Source organism: Ailuropoda melanoleuca, chromosome 18 (genome assembly GCF_002007445.2).
Source record: "Ailuropoda melanoleuca isolate Jingjing chromosome 18, ASM200744v2, whole genome shotgun sequence".
NCBI classification, from domain to species: Eukaryota; Metazoa; Chordata; class Mammalia; order Carnivora; family Ursidae; genus Ailuropoda; species Ailuropoda melanoleuca.
The window spans coordinates 33,906,144-33,919,662 of NC_048235.1; the positions used below are offsets into that span (position 1 = coordinate 33,906,144).

The 13,519-nt window shown below is 56.7% G+C and overlaps 1 protein-coding gene across 9 annotated transcripts in view; it reads left to right on the plus strand.

The window, feature by feature from the left end:
• The window catches only part of FGFR1 (fibroblast growth factor receptor 1), a 48,100-nt gene extending 36,238 nt beyond the window's left edge, over positions 1 to 11,862 (plus strand). For 6 of the 9 annotated variants that reach the window (XM_034647457.1, XM_034647458.1, XM_034647461.1 and 3 more), the window contains 12 exons: positions 509 to 699; positions 2,651 to 2,795; positions 4,726 to 4,928; positions 5,913 to 6,058; positions 6,251 to 6,372; positions 6,843 to 6,953; positions 7,460 to 7,650; positions 8,437 to 8,559; positions 8,799 to 8,869; positions 9,184 to 9,321; positions 9,451 to 9,556; positions 9,663 to 11,862. In XM_034647457.1, coding sequence (XP_034503348.1) covers positions 509 to 699; positions 2,651 to 2,795; positions 4,726 to 4,928; positions 5,913 to 6,058; positions 6,251 to 6,372; positions 6,843 to 6,953; positions 7,460 to 7,650; positions 8,437 to 8,559; positions 8,799 to 8,869; positions 9,184 to 9,321; positions 9,451 to 9,556; positions 9,663 to 9,839 — 1,724 coding nt within the window. In that variant the 3' untranslated portion in view covers positions 9,840 to 11,862. The remainder of the gene's footprint in view (positions 1 to 508; positions 700 to 2,650; positions 2,796 to 4,725; positions 4,929 to 5,912; positions 6,059 to 6,250; positions 6,373 to 6,842; positions 6,954 to 7,459; positions 7,651 to 8,436; positions 8,560 to 8,798; positions 8,870 to 9,183; positions 9,322 to 9,450; positions 9,557 to 9,662) is intronic. The other 3 variants (XM_034647459.1, XM_034647460.1, XM_034647464.1) reach the window with 1 other exon arrangement.
• Positions 11,863 to 13,519: the final 1,657 nt, after the last annotated feature.

Below are 13,519 nucleotides of genomic sequence, written 5' to 3' on the forward strand. Positions count from 1 at the left end.
ACCTCATTCTCTAGAGATCTTAGGTAGAGTTGCACGGCCAGAATTCTGTCCTGGCTTTGAGGATGTGGTGTAAAAAGAAGCTTCTGGTCTAGCCAGATAGGACCAGAGATTTGGCATTGCTGCTGAGCTCCTGGTGCTCCTGGTACTGCTCCTCTTGGACCGTGCTTTGAATAGCAAAACGAGTCTTTGTAGTTTTAGTTAGGGAGGTCTGGGAGTGTGACTGAAGTTACAGGGGGTCTCCATTCAAGGCAAGAGAGACTTCGGTGCCTGTGAAAACAGATGCGTTGCCTTGTGGAGGACGTTCCTCATCGCTTGGGACCTTCTTCCCCCTCCCACCTTAGGGTCAGGGGCTGAGGCTCGGCAGAGCCTGGAAATGCTCTGCCCGATGGAAAAGCCAAGGGGGAGCACACTTCTCCTTGGTGGTCTTTGGGACGCCCTCTGTCAGCATTCCGGCCAGGAGCGGGCCGTGGCGGGGCCTGACGAGCCCCTCCTCTCTCTTCCTCCACAGAGCGGTCCCCTCACCGGCCCATCCTGCAGGCAGGGCTGCCTGCCAACAAGACCGTGGCCCTGGGCAGCAATGTGGAGTTCATGTGTAAGGTGTACAGTGACCCACAGCCCCATATCCAGTGGCTGAAGCACATCGAGGTGAATGGGAGTAAGATTGGTCCAGACAACCTGCCTTATGTCCAGATCTTGAAGGTAATTTTGGCCCCAGTGTCCGTGGGCTGGGTGCTGGGAAGGAGACCTGTACCACCCTGGGCCCAAGTTGCAATGGTCGGGCTTAGTGCCGGCGAGCGGGCCGCATCCCTTAGCCTTCAGGCACATGCTGTTTTAAATAGGGGCCTAGGCACATTCCCCAGAGCTAGTGACAGGTCACAGTGGCAGTGCAGTGGGAACTGAGGGCCAGGGGTACAGGGGGTGGGGTGGCCACTCTGGTCTCTAAAGAGCCTTGAGAGTAACTTTGCTCAGGCTTTTGGGTCATCTACTCGGGGAAGGCATTTGGACTCCTGATTTTCCATCGCCTGGGACCAAAGCCTTTCCAGCAAGTGTTTCCCAGATTCTGCCCTATTTCCCAAGTCACATCCTTTCTGGCGAGTGAGTGAGTGATAAGGGCACGACGCTTAGGTGGAGTTGGAAAAGCTTATGTCACAGGTGAATTCTAAACAGCGTCAGGAGTAATGGCCTTCTCTTCCTTTTTCCTCTCACTCCCAGACTTTCATTGTCCCCGAATGCTCCACTAATCCAGGGAAGGTAATTGCCTAATTCCCCCAGGGGATCTCGCAACAAGAAGTAACCAGAGGCTGGGAACATGGTTTTCCTCCTGGTCCCAGAGTTAGACCTTCTCCTCTCCCCTGGCTTGGCCGTCCCAGAGTTTTACTGGCCGTCCCTTCTCTTCACTGCTGGTGCTGAAACCGCTGTGTCAGAAAATGAGGCCGTGGCCTTGGCCCTGGGCTGCCGGCCGCCTTCACAATCCCTGCCCTAGATCCGGAGGAATGGGTCTGACGTAGACAGAACGTGTGGCTGGGGGCGGCAATTTTCTAAGTTTATTTTTCAGTCAGATGCTTTGGGCCTTCAAAGTCAACTTGTTTTGTCCTCCTCAAAAGGGGAAGATGATCCGTCTCACATCTCCCTTGCCTCGGCTCCCTGGGCCTGCCTTAATGTTCCGTGGGAGCAGAGTATGGCCACGTCTCCGTGTGCGCCCCGCTGACTGGCTTGTCGTTGGTTTGTTCTAGCATTCGGGGATTAATAGCTCGGATGCGGAGCTGCTGACCCTGTTCAATGTGACAGAGGCCCAGAGCGGGGAGTATGTGTGTAAGGTTTCCAATTATATTGGTGAAGCTAACCAGTCTGCGTGGCTCACTGTCACCAGACCTGTGGCAAAAGGTAATGGGGAGCTGGAGGGGGCCCTGTGCTGGGAGTTTGACTCAGGCCCCACGCTGCTGGGGCAGATGGGGAAGCCAGCACCCAACTCTCCCTGTTACCCTGCTGTATTTCTAGAGCCCAGAGCCATGGAAAAATACCCGGCCTGGGAGGCTGCTTTGGTTCGGTACTGTGTTGGTGTCCGCTCCCTCTGTGCCTCGTGTGTGCTCCTGGGCTGTGTGCGCTCTTCTGGCGACTGTCCGGCCGCAGGCTGAACAGCAGTGCAGACTGAGGTTTGAGTGGTGAAGAGAAGGGGCCAGGCATCCCCTTGCAAACCAGCAGGCCGTGTGCACGCATGTATGCACGTGCGTGTGTGTGTGTGTGCGCGCACACGTGTGACCGCAGCACCCTTCCATCCCTCCCGTGTGTGCCCTCTGACTTTCTTTACCTGAAACCAAACAGCCCCCCGCCGCCGGGCCCCATTTCTCCATGCTGCCCGCTGCCCGCCCGCATGCTTGGACGGGCCAGGGGCTGCCAGCGTCTGGTGAAGGGTCGTAACCAGCCAGCGGCGTCTCCGGTCTGCGGAGCCCCTCCCTCAGGGTCTCACTGTCTTCCTCTAACAGGTCTCGCTGCCTGGTGGTTTTTGTTTGTTCCTTGTTGCAAAGGAGACGCTGGGGAGCATTTCTTCCTCCGGTTTTTTCCCCCCTTCTCTTCCTCCCTCCCTTTCTCTGTGTCTCTTAGAGGTCTCATGTCCTGTGCTTGTCCATTTTGCTTCCGTTGTCTCTTCTAGACTGCCGGAGTTAATACCACCGACAAAGAGATGGAAGTGCTTCACTTAAGGAATGTCTCCTTTGAGGACGCGGGGGAGTATACGTGCTTGGCGGGTAACTCTATCGGACTCTCCCATCACTCTGCATGGTTGACCGTTTTGGAAGGTATACACTGTACTTCTCCTCTCGATGTCCTGCCCTCGCCACGGGCACGGGGGGAGCATGCATTGCGGGGCTGGGGGAGACCCAGAGCCAGGAGAGGCAGAGGAATGGGCTCTGGGGGCCAGCAGTTGGCCCTGGCAGTTTGTCTAAGCTTGCAGGTCGAATCCTCTCGGCCCTCACGGGAACTGTCCTCGTTTTGCAGGAACACAGAGGCCTCCCAGCTACATACCTGCAGCTGGCTCTCCCCCTTGGCCAATGCAATGCATGCATGGAATCTGGAGTTAACCTGCAGCTGGGCTCTCCTGCAGGGCAGGCTCCTTCCCTCCTTGGGTCCAGCAGCCTTCCCTGACTTGTCCGATCCTTTTTTTGCTGGCTCCAGAGGTCTCAAGAGAGGCCCAGGCCTCCTCTGACCGGATGTAGGCATTCTGTAAAGAGGGGCCTGTTGCTCGTAAGGAACAGCACCAGCGCACCCTGCCGTCCTCTGATCTCGGAGGAGAGGTTCCACCCAGATGCGTGAGCTGGAACTTTTAGTAAGGCCTGACTCGGGAGGCCCCAGGGGACTCCGTGATGCCCGTTTCTCTTCTTTGGCTCCCAAGGGGGAGGCCTGTGTGTCGGGCTGGGAAGGAAGGAGCCTGCCCCCTGCTCGGGTGGTGGGCTGGTCATCGCTGCCTCTTGAGCGTCCTGCACGCGGGCCTGGGCACCGTGCTATTCTTGTTGCTGCTGACACTGCCCTCTTCTCTGTCCCTCTCTCTTCCTCTGCCCTGCCTGGCCAGCAGGGTCTGACAGCAGCCCTGCTTGAGGCAGAGAAGCGTTCTGTTTTTACCCCGTCACTGTCTTTGTCCCGTGTGTGCTCCCATTTGGTTGTCTTCGTTTGTCCATACTGGGGAGAGAGAAAAACAGAAACACTTCTTCCTGTTATCGGCTCTGCTGCCTCCTTGTCAGGCTCCGGGGGTTCCTTTGGGCTCTCTTGGGGTCACACGTAGTGCCTCTCTGGGGAGGTCCCCGGCGCGCCTGCCTCTGTGGCTGGCTGGTGTCTGCAAGAAAGCCATGCCGGGAAGAGGGGCGTTCACGCTGGTGGGGAAGGAGTGTCCGGAAAGCCTCCCCGCCTCTCGTGCGCAAGGGGTGGGTGGGTCCAGCTGGATGGGCTTCTGTGGGAGCGGGCTGAATTCTAAATGGAAGGCGGGAGAAGAGAACAGTGTGCCCTCCCCAATTTTCTAGTTCGGTTTTAGGAGTTTGGGTCTGAGTAGAATTCTTAAGTGCAGCAGAGTTGACATTCTCATCTCAAGCAGTGCAGACGTGGTGGGAGATGAAGTTAGTTTTGGCTGTGGTTTAGCTGGGTACAAATATTTACGTGACTGGCCTGACACAGGCGGCATAGGCTTCCGGAAGGCAAGGACCCAGGACACAGACTGGGTCCCTAGCTCTCCTCCGTCCTTGAACTAGTGGTGCATCACTGTATGCCAGGCTCAGTGATCGTGGAGACGGTGCCCGTGGGCTGTCAGAGACAACAGACTTCTCAGTGGTTTGTCTGTCCCACGGATAGGCGGACACGCGGTGCTGAGGCTCCGCGGAGAAGGGCCAGGTTTCCACGAGGAGACCGAGAAAACCCTTGAGGGTCCCTGGTACCCCTCGAGCCCAGCAGTCCCGCTGAGCAAGGCGGGCTCCTGAATGAATGAGGATGGGCCTCACGTGGCAAGATAGTTCTAGTCCGTCCCCCTTGGGGGGCTCGAGTCAGGATCAGAAGGACTCAGACATCATAGGCTATCTGATCTGCTCAGTGCCAGACCTCAGTCCCAGCAGGGACCTAGCTTGCTTCTTCTCTGCCCTGAAAAGTCTCAGAGGAAAGGAGCTGGGGGCTGTTTTTCTTACGAAGCTGGGCCCCTAGTGGCCTGGGCCCCCAGACCCTGCTAACACCCTGTTCACACTGACTCAGCCCTGGAAGAGAGGCCAGCAGTGATGACCTCGCCCCTGTACCTGGAGATCATCATCTACTGCACGGGGGCCTTCCTCATCTCCTGCATGGTGGGGTCTGTCATCATCTACAAGATGAAGAGTGGCACCAAGAAGAGCGACTTCCACAGCCAGATGGCCGTGCACAAGCTGGCCAAGAGCATCCCTCTGCGCAGACAGGTAACAGAAAGTAGATAGGGGGTTTGCACGCTCCGCACCACCTTCTCTCCCCGTGTCCCCCGGGGCTCCTCCGGGACCTTCGAATGCCCTGCCCTCCCCTCTGTCCCTGGCCGACTCTCTTCCAACCTAGGCCGGGGCAGTGCTCCACAGTTGGGTTCCAAGCTGTTCCAGCCCATGAATTCGGTGCCTACCATATCCCAGCGGCAAGCCCCCTGCTTATCCGGCACCTGGATCGGGAGATGGCACTAGCCAGGCTGAGTGTGCAACTCATGCTGTGCTTTTGAACGGTCCCTGAGGGCCGGTTAGAGGTACAGAGATACAGAGCAGAGCAGAGGACCTGAGCTGGGTGCCAGGATGCCACCCTCCTCTTGTCCAAGGAAGCGGAACAGAGGGGGAAGGCGTGTGAAAGGAGGGAACGTTCATTCGGAGCTCTGCTAATTCTGGAGGGTGCTTTGGGAGTTAGGAAGCCATACTCTGGGGCGCCTGGGTGGCTCAGTCAGTTAAGCGTCTGCCTTCAGCTCAGGTCAAGTCCTGGGATTGAGCCCCACATCAGGCTCCCTGCTCAGCGGGAAGTCTGCTGCTCCCTCTGCCCCTCTCCCCTGCTTGTGCTCGTTCTCACTCGCTCTCTCCAAAATAAATAAAATCTTTAAAAAAAAAAAAAGAAATGCATAATCTGAGGCAGGGTTTTCACAAAGAGTGGGGACAATGATAGGTTATAAAATGTCTGGGAGATAGATTTGGTCTGCTCGTGTTAAAGGCAAGTGAAAAGCCTAGCTGGTGGCAAAAGTCTTGTTTTCGAACTTAGGTCTTCAGACCTCTGGTGGTCTTTCTGTCACTCTGTGTTGGAGAGAGAACATCAGATCACAGATGCATAGCTCTGCTGGTGGTGGAAAGCCCTGACTAGGAGTTGCAGGAATCTGCTAAGCTCAGTCCCCCAACCCCCTCCCCACCCCATCCTCGCTAGAAGGGTGACCCCACGCTTCCCTGTAGGTGTCGGCTGATTCTAGCGCGTCCATGAACTCTGGGGTTCTGCTGGTTCGGCCCTCACGTCTCTCCTCTAGTGGAACCCCCATGCTGGCCGGGGTCTCTGAATACGAGCTTCCCGAAGACCCTCGCTGGGAGCTGCCTCGAGACAGGTAGTAAAGTACTTTAACTCCCAGCCTCTGAGGAAGTCCCCCGCTGGGAGTGAAGATGTGCCAGACGCACCTAGAAAGAACAGTTGACACTTTCCGCTCTCAGTTGGGTGGAATTGGGAGAAGTGGGGATGGGATGTCCCTTCAAGGTTGAAAGTGAGCCCCAACTCACTCCACCCTTTGTTTTCCCAAAAGGCTGGTTTTAGGCAAACCCCTGGGTGAGGGCTGCTTTGGGCAGGTGGTGTTGGCGGAGGCCATTGGGCTGGACAAGGACAAACCCAACCGTGTGACCAAAGTGGCTGTGAAGATGCTGAAGTGTAAGTGATGTTTCCGTCTTTGCCAGAACAAGCCCTGCCTCGTCCAAGCAGACTGTGGGCCTTGGGCCACGTAGAACTCTCTCTCCGGTGCCCTGTCGCAGCCCACACCTGCCGCACGGCCTGCGTAGCATCTCCTGGGCAGGGAGGGGCATTCTGTACCCTGAGATGGCCACAGTCTCACTTTGTTCCTTGGCGTCAGTCTTGGCTCTGGTCAGACGTTTATTCTAGATCCCATTGCTAGCTGGTTTTCTTATCCTGTCCTCCCCCCGCCCCCCAGCACAGATTGCCAGCAGCTCTCATAAGGGGGAAGGGAAAATCGGTTTGGGTGTGAAATGGGGAGGAGAGAAGCAAGTCCCCAAAAACAGGACCTCCTCGAGCATCCACCCCTGCCCATTTCCCCCCCTGCTTTCCTCCTCTCGGCCTCCCTTCCAAGTAAATGAGTCGCGTGGCCTTCTGGTTTGTGTGTAAAGCGGATGCAACAGAGAAAGACCTGTCAGACCTGATCTCGGAAATGGAGATGATGAAGATGATTGGGAAGCACAAGAACATCATCAACCTGCTGGGGGCCTGCACGCAGGACGGTAGGCGCCAGGCGAGGCCGGTGTAGGGCTCAGCCGAGAACCTGGGCCCCCACTCCGGTAGCACTGTCCTGTCGGGGAGAAGATAATCATCAGTGACCAGGCATCTCAGCGACGCCTAGGGAAGGGGGTGAAGAGGGGAGGCCAGTTCAGCAGTAGTTGCAGTTACTTCTCGGGGTCTGGGCTGATGCCCATTGCCGTTCATCTGAGAAGACAGGTGTCTAGATTCATACACATAGTGTGTGGGGGAACCAGGTGAGTCACTGTGGTCTAAACTAGGCCTCCCCCCACCCACCCCCAGCTTTGCTCGGGAACTTCCTGGAGTATGCTGGGAAGAACCGTTTCCCTAGCTTTCTTGGGGTGGTCGAATGAATTCCCCAGGCTCCCTAAAGGTGCAGTTAGGCTTGGGGAACAAACGCATGGTGTGCGGTTGAGGGTGGGGCTTCCTGGGGCCGAACTGAGCTGGGGGCCGGCCCACCCTGATGGCCCGTGCACCCCCGCGCTCCCAGGTCCTTTGTACGTCATCGTGGAGTATGCCTCCAAAGGCAACCTGCGGGAGTACCTGCAGGCCCGGCGGCCTCCTGGGCTGGAGTACTGTTACAACCCCAGCCACAACCCAGAGGAGCAGCTCTCCTCCAAGGACCTGGTCTCCTGCGCCTATCAGGTGGCCCGAGGCATGGAGTATCTTGCCTCCAAGAAGGTATGGCAGCCCACGGTTCCCCCGGGGATAGTCGGGGTGGGAGCAGAGCCTTCCTTGTACTGCACATTCTGACTTTGCATCCTCTGCTGGGGTTGGAGCCCTGGAGCTCCGTCCACCTGTGCTGCCTCAGGCCCTCGGGCGTCAGTCAGGAGAGCCAGTGCAGGTAGCCTCGTGGCCTTTGGGTCAGGCTGGAGACCGGTCACTCTCGCGCTCTCTCTCTCTCTCTCTCTCTCTTTCTTTTACGCCGGGTACCGTTCAGATCTGTGTAGCCCCAGGCAGCTACTTCTAGACCTCCAGATACAGAGAATAATAAGCCCTGTGTTGGGCTTGGTTACAGGGCTCGAAGTCGTGTGTGATGGTGTGAAGTACAGTGTTGGTGCTCGGGGAATGGAGGCTTTGTTGGGGCCCCAGCCCAGGGCGGATATGCTGCAGCTGGGTGGGGGCCAGGGCTTGAGAGCACCCACCTGCCCCGACTGGACAGAAGCATCCAGGTTCAGCCTTCCTGGCTGCGAATGCAGAGCTACGAGTTGGGAGGGGGGCAGCAGGGGAGCCCCGTGCAGACGGTTTGCTCCGGTGATTCAGGGGCCTGGAGCTGGAGGTGCTCCAGTGGCTGGCTTCGAAGTGGAAGAGACGGACGTCCCAGCAGCGGCCTGGAAAGGTCCCGGGGTAGTGGTGGGGCGGGAGGAGGCCCGCATGCTATGTGGCAGCGCCAGTGTTGGAGCTGAGGCCCGGGAGCAGGCTGACAGCCGGCAGCCCCTCACCTGTGTCCCCCTCCTCTCCCCGCAGTGCATACACCGAGACCTGGCCGCCAGGAACGTGCTGGTGACAGAGGACAACGTGATGAAGATCGCAGACTTCGGCCTCGCACGGGACATTCACCACATCGACTACTATAAAAAGACAACCAACGTAAGTGCTGAGGACAGAACGGGGCGCGGGTCCTCGCCCAGGACTCCACTCCATTAGGCTTTGTCCCGCTTCCATCTCTGGGCTGGGACCCGGCACAGGTGGTCCTGCTTGAGGAACGGTGTGGTGGGACGAGCCAAGCACGTGTCCTCTTCCCCACGTCCAGTCCCTTGTGTGCGCCCTGCTTGTCCCCACACCTCCCGGGCCTGGGCTACCCCCAATCTCCCTCGTGCTGCTTACAGGGCCGGCTGCCTGTGAAGTGGATGGCCCCCGAGGCCTTGTTTGACCGGATCTACACCCACCAGAGTGACGTGTGAGTTTGAAAGAAGCAATTGCCAGGGACACATGGGATAGAGAATTCCAGGACAGCAGAGTCCCGCGTGCCCCTCTAGATTGACGGGGGGCTCCTTCCCTCTTGGAGAGAACAAAACCAATCACTGGATGTATCTGCCTACTTTGTTCACTCAGTAGAGGTCAAAAGGCCAGGATGCGCTCCAGCACTGGCCCTTGTGTTCCCCTTCAGAGTCTGTGCGGGCCGGGGGCTGGGGGGGGGGAGGAGATGGAAAGGATTCTAGGCCGGCCTCGCTCTGTGCCCCGAAGACCCAGTGGCACTGTGCTCCTCCACAGCTGGTCTTTTGGGGTGCTCCTGTGGGAAATCTTCACTCTGGGAGGCTCCCCGTATCCTGGCGTGCCTGTGGAGGAGCTTTTCAAGCTGCTGAAGGAGGGTCATCGGATGGACAAGCCCAGTAACTGCACCAATGAGCTGTAAGCAGGGGAAGACACCCGAGGTCCTGAGCCGGGCCCTGGGGGAGGAACGGAGCGAGAGAGGGGCTTTGCTGGATAAAGCAGCCCTGCGTGTGTCCTCCCGCCCCTGACTCGACAACCCTGTCCCAGGTACATGATGATGCGGGATTGCTGGCACGCGGTTCCCTCTCAGAGACCCACCTTCAAGCAGCTGGTGGAAGACCTGGACCGCATTGTGGCCTTGACCTCCAACCAGGTGAGGCTGTCCTGTCCTAGGCCCTCGGGCGCCGGGACGCGGTGCAGCTCGGCGCGTGCGCTGCGGCGGGGAGCGAGTGCCGGATCTTTCGTCTCCCCCTGCACAGGAGTACCTGGACCTGTCCGTGCCCCTGGACCAGTACTCTCCGAGCTTCCCCGACACCCGGAGCTCTACCTGCTCCTCAGGGGAGGATTCCGTCTTCTCTCACGAGCCGTTGCCCGAGGAGCCCTGTCTGCCCCGACACCCGGCCCAGCTTGCCAATGGCGGACTCAAACGACGCTGACTAGCACCCCCGTCCCCCCTGCCCGGACTCCATCATCCGCTGTAACCCTCACCCCCACCCCTCCCCGCGGGACTCCCTGCCTTCCCCTTCGCCCCTATCGTGCTGGCAGGAGCCAGCTGCCTGCCTGAGGCCTTCACCCCATGGAGTTCACCTCTCCCGCTCCTGCTTCCCCTCCTCACAGCCTGCTTGTGAGAGAGAGGAGTGGAGAGGCGGGTACTTGCCCGTGGCCACTTCGTCCCCTCCCACGTGCTGGACCAAGACCCCTCCCCGGCACCTGGCGCTGCCCGAGGGCTGGGGGGCGGAGCGGAGCAGGCATGCCAGCGAGAGCTGACCGGGCCTTCCGGTGTCGGTGGTGTCCGCTTCACGTAAGCCGTGAGCCTGAGCTCTGGTGGCGGGGCCTCGTCCTCGGGGCCGCAGCGGTAGCGAGGGGAGGCCCGGTGCTCCGGGCCTCGGCTGAAGGCAGCCTCTGCTCCAGAGAGATGGTGCCAGGGGCTTATTAATTCCGATACTAACTTGCTTTGCTGACCAAATACCTGGTCCCAGAGGATGGGGAGGCAAAGGCTGGGAGCAGTGTCGTGGCCCTGGGGCCCAGCCCCACACTGGGGGCTTTGTACATAGCTATGAAGAAAACACAAAGTGTATAAATCTGAGTATATATTTACATGTCTTTTTAAAAGGGTCGTTACCAGAGATTTACCCATTGGGTAAGATGCTCCTGGTGGCTGGGAGGCATCAGTTGCTATATATTAAAAACAAAGAAAAAAGAAAAAAAAAAAGGAAAATGTTTTTAAAAAGGTCATATATTTTTTGCTACTTTTGCTGTTTTATTTTTTTAAATTATGTTCTAAACCTATTTTCAGTTTAGGTCCCTCAATAAAAATTGCTGCTGCTTCATTTTTATACGGGCTGTGTGACAAGGGAGAGAACGTCAGCCGGAAAGGAGCGAGCCTCCTGGGCCCTGGGGCTGTGTCTGTCCCGAGGGCGCACGAGCTCCCTGCACCTCCCTCCTAACCCGCTTCCCCTCGGTCCTGCACCCAGAGCTCCGGGGCAGACCTCCTGCCTCTCCGATGCTTTTTGGAAAGGCCGGAAGAGATGACGTCTGTGTAGTGGGCAGGGACCTCAGTGCACCCGAGGCACCAGGCCCCGAGCCAGGGCCCCGCCACCGCCCTCAACCACAGATTGTTTCCTGAGAGGAAACTGGTGGGGTTCGGTGGGGTCGGAGGGTCCGAAGGGGAGCTGGGGGCCTACCTGGGAGTAGCCAAGGGGTAGAGCTACAGGGATTTAAGAAGAAAGCTACGGATTACGGGACCAAGGGCCTGCAGAAACTCAAACCAGATCTGCATCTCCCCCTTTATGTGGGTGTGGTTTTGTCTGTGCTTCTATGTGAGGGAAAACCTGTCATCTAAGATCAGTCTGACGTTCGGGCCCCTTGCTTCATGTCTCCCAGCTCAGTCTGGTCATGCTTCTTCCCCCGCCCCTCCACACCATTCTTCCTGTGTCTGTGACCAGACTAAATGTGTCGGAACTATCGCAGGTCTTGGCTTTCTTACAGTTCTTCCTGTACCACCTCCACCCCATCCCCCAGGAAAGGGGAAAAATTCTCTGAATGTTTGGTGTTCGGCTGCTTGGAAATTTTCTTTCTCTGCCACCTGCTGGTGATCACTGCACTCAACAGGCGGATCCCTGCTCCTCAGAACCTCGGCGCCGAATCTGCTAGTACTCTGCCCCCGGCCCCTAAAGCTTACTCTTTGCGGGGTTACCGTGAAATACAGAAGAAAATTCAGTTCGCTTTCATTTCTGCAGAGCAAACAGGATCGCTGCTTTAAGTTTCCTTTCTGAGCTAGCTATTTTGGGGGCAGCTGCAGTGTTGGCCACTGTTGTAAAGTTCTCTCTTATCCTTGTGTGTCTCTGTAAATAAGCGTCTGTCAACATATTACAGTTTGTGTTTGTGTTTAAAGAAGGCGTAATTTGGTGAACAGAGCCAGGAAATGAATTTCTGCTCTTAAAATCATTTGCTTTGAGACCTTAGAGTCGTGTCTTTCCTTGTAAAATATTGGTGATAATTTCTGCCTTAGCCCTCCCTGGAAGCCATGTTGTGTGCGTGGATGGAGGATCTAGAAAGGGCGTTACATGCCTTCGGGAAAGGGCCGGAGAAATACAAGGCACTGTTCCTATAACCGTTATGTCCTTGCTGTTAGTACTCCAATCACCCACAAATTTCCCCAGAGACTGAGCTGGCTGTCAAATAAAAGATAGTAAAATTGACCTGAGAGAAAATGAAATGGCCATTTTACTTAGATAACCAGATTGGGTCTCCCGAGGAAAGGAATCCAGTTTATCTAATGAAGACATCGTGCTGTCAAGGCACTGAATCTGTCTGGTTTCCGGAGGGTTAAAAGATTAGGGCCTGGGATCATCACACCATTAATCAATACCGCCTTTCCACCTTTTCTAATTGCCATGGACTGGGGATCGTCAGTCCCGTGGGCACCACTAATGTACTGTATCGATCCTCCTGTAAGGAAGATGAAGCAAGAAATCAGTCTGAAAGACAGTGAAGCCGCTGTGCCGGACAGCCGCCACTGGGAGGCGCCAGCAGGCCAAAAATTTCCGTCAACATCACCAATCTGCCTCCAAGCCCCGTTAGTCTGACCTTACCAACTGTGAACTGACTGGGAGATCCTTAGCCTAGGTTTTAGCATTACCGTGTATTTCTTTGATGTCGCCAGTGTGAGTGGTATTGTGACTGAAGTACAGAATTAGACGTGGCACAGATGCAGGTCCATAAATGTCAAGCGCCACCAACACCTCCGTGTTGTAGCAAAATTCTCAGTGTGTGAGATGCGGGCCAAATCTGACATCACCACGGAGGTTTGGTTTTAAAAGCTGCCTAAAATCACACCCAGTGAGATGATTAGCCCCTGGCACAGCAAAGGCACAGGCATGGCAGGGAAGGAGAAAGCTTTGCAGCAAGCTGGCATAGCCTTCCACCCCACTCCCTCGTCTGATGGGAGCCAGGGGGGGACGGAAGGGCGGCAGGATTCAGTCTGGGGCAAGTTCTCTCCAGGTTGGCACCTGAGAGCATTCAGGGCCACACATACGACACTGCCCCCCAAATGTTTGTGTTGGAGCCTAGAAGTGACACAAACATGCTGCCACCTGTGGATTTGTCTCTTGCCCCTCAGGGAGGGTTGGGGTTGCTGGTGTGCCGGACCTGATGGTGCACACCTCGTCCCGACTCTTCTTCAGTGACCTCCTGGCGGCAGCTCGAAGTCAAATGCCACAAATCCAGGCACTCCCTGTCCCCCCAGCTAGAGCTGGTTAGTAATCATTTCCCAGAGCACCATTAGCTCGGTCTCAGCACGCGGCTAGATTAACAATGAGCCCAACAGCCAAGAGCTCTAGGTGGTGAGACCAAAGAAACATCTCAGACTAATCCTAAGAACGGGAAGAGGGATATGTCCAGGGTCTCAGAGGCCTAGATGTAGAAAGGGGGTGAGGGACAGCTGGGGCCAGAACTGACCAGGGGCTCTTTGCCCTAACCATTCCCATTCTGCCTTGTGGGGAAACCCAGAACTGTAGAACAGCCCAGCAGTACTTATGAATCATGCAGCTAAAACAGGATTGAACAAGTTAAGTAGCTAATCCCTCGCCCACATTCAACACTTGAAATGTGAGCT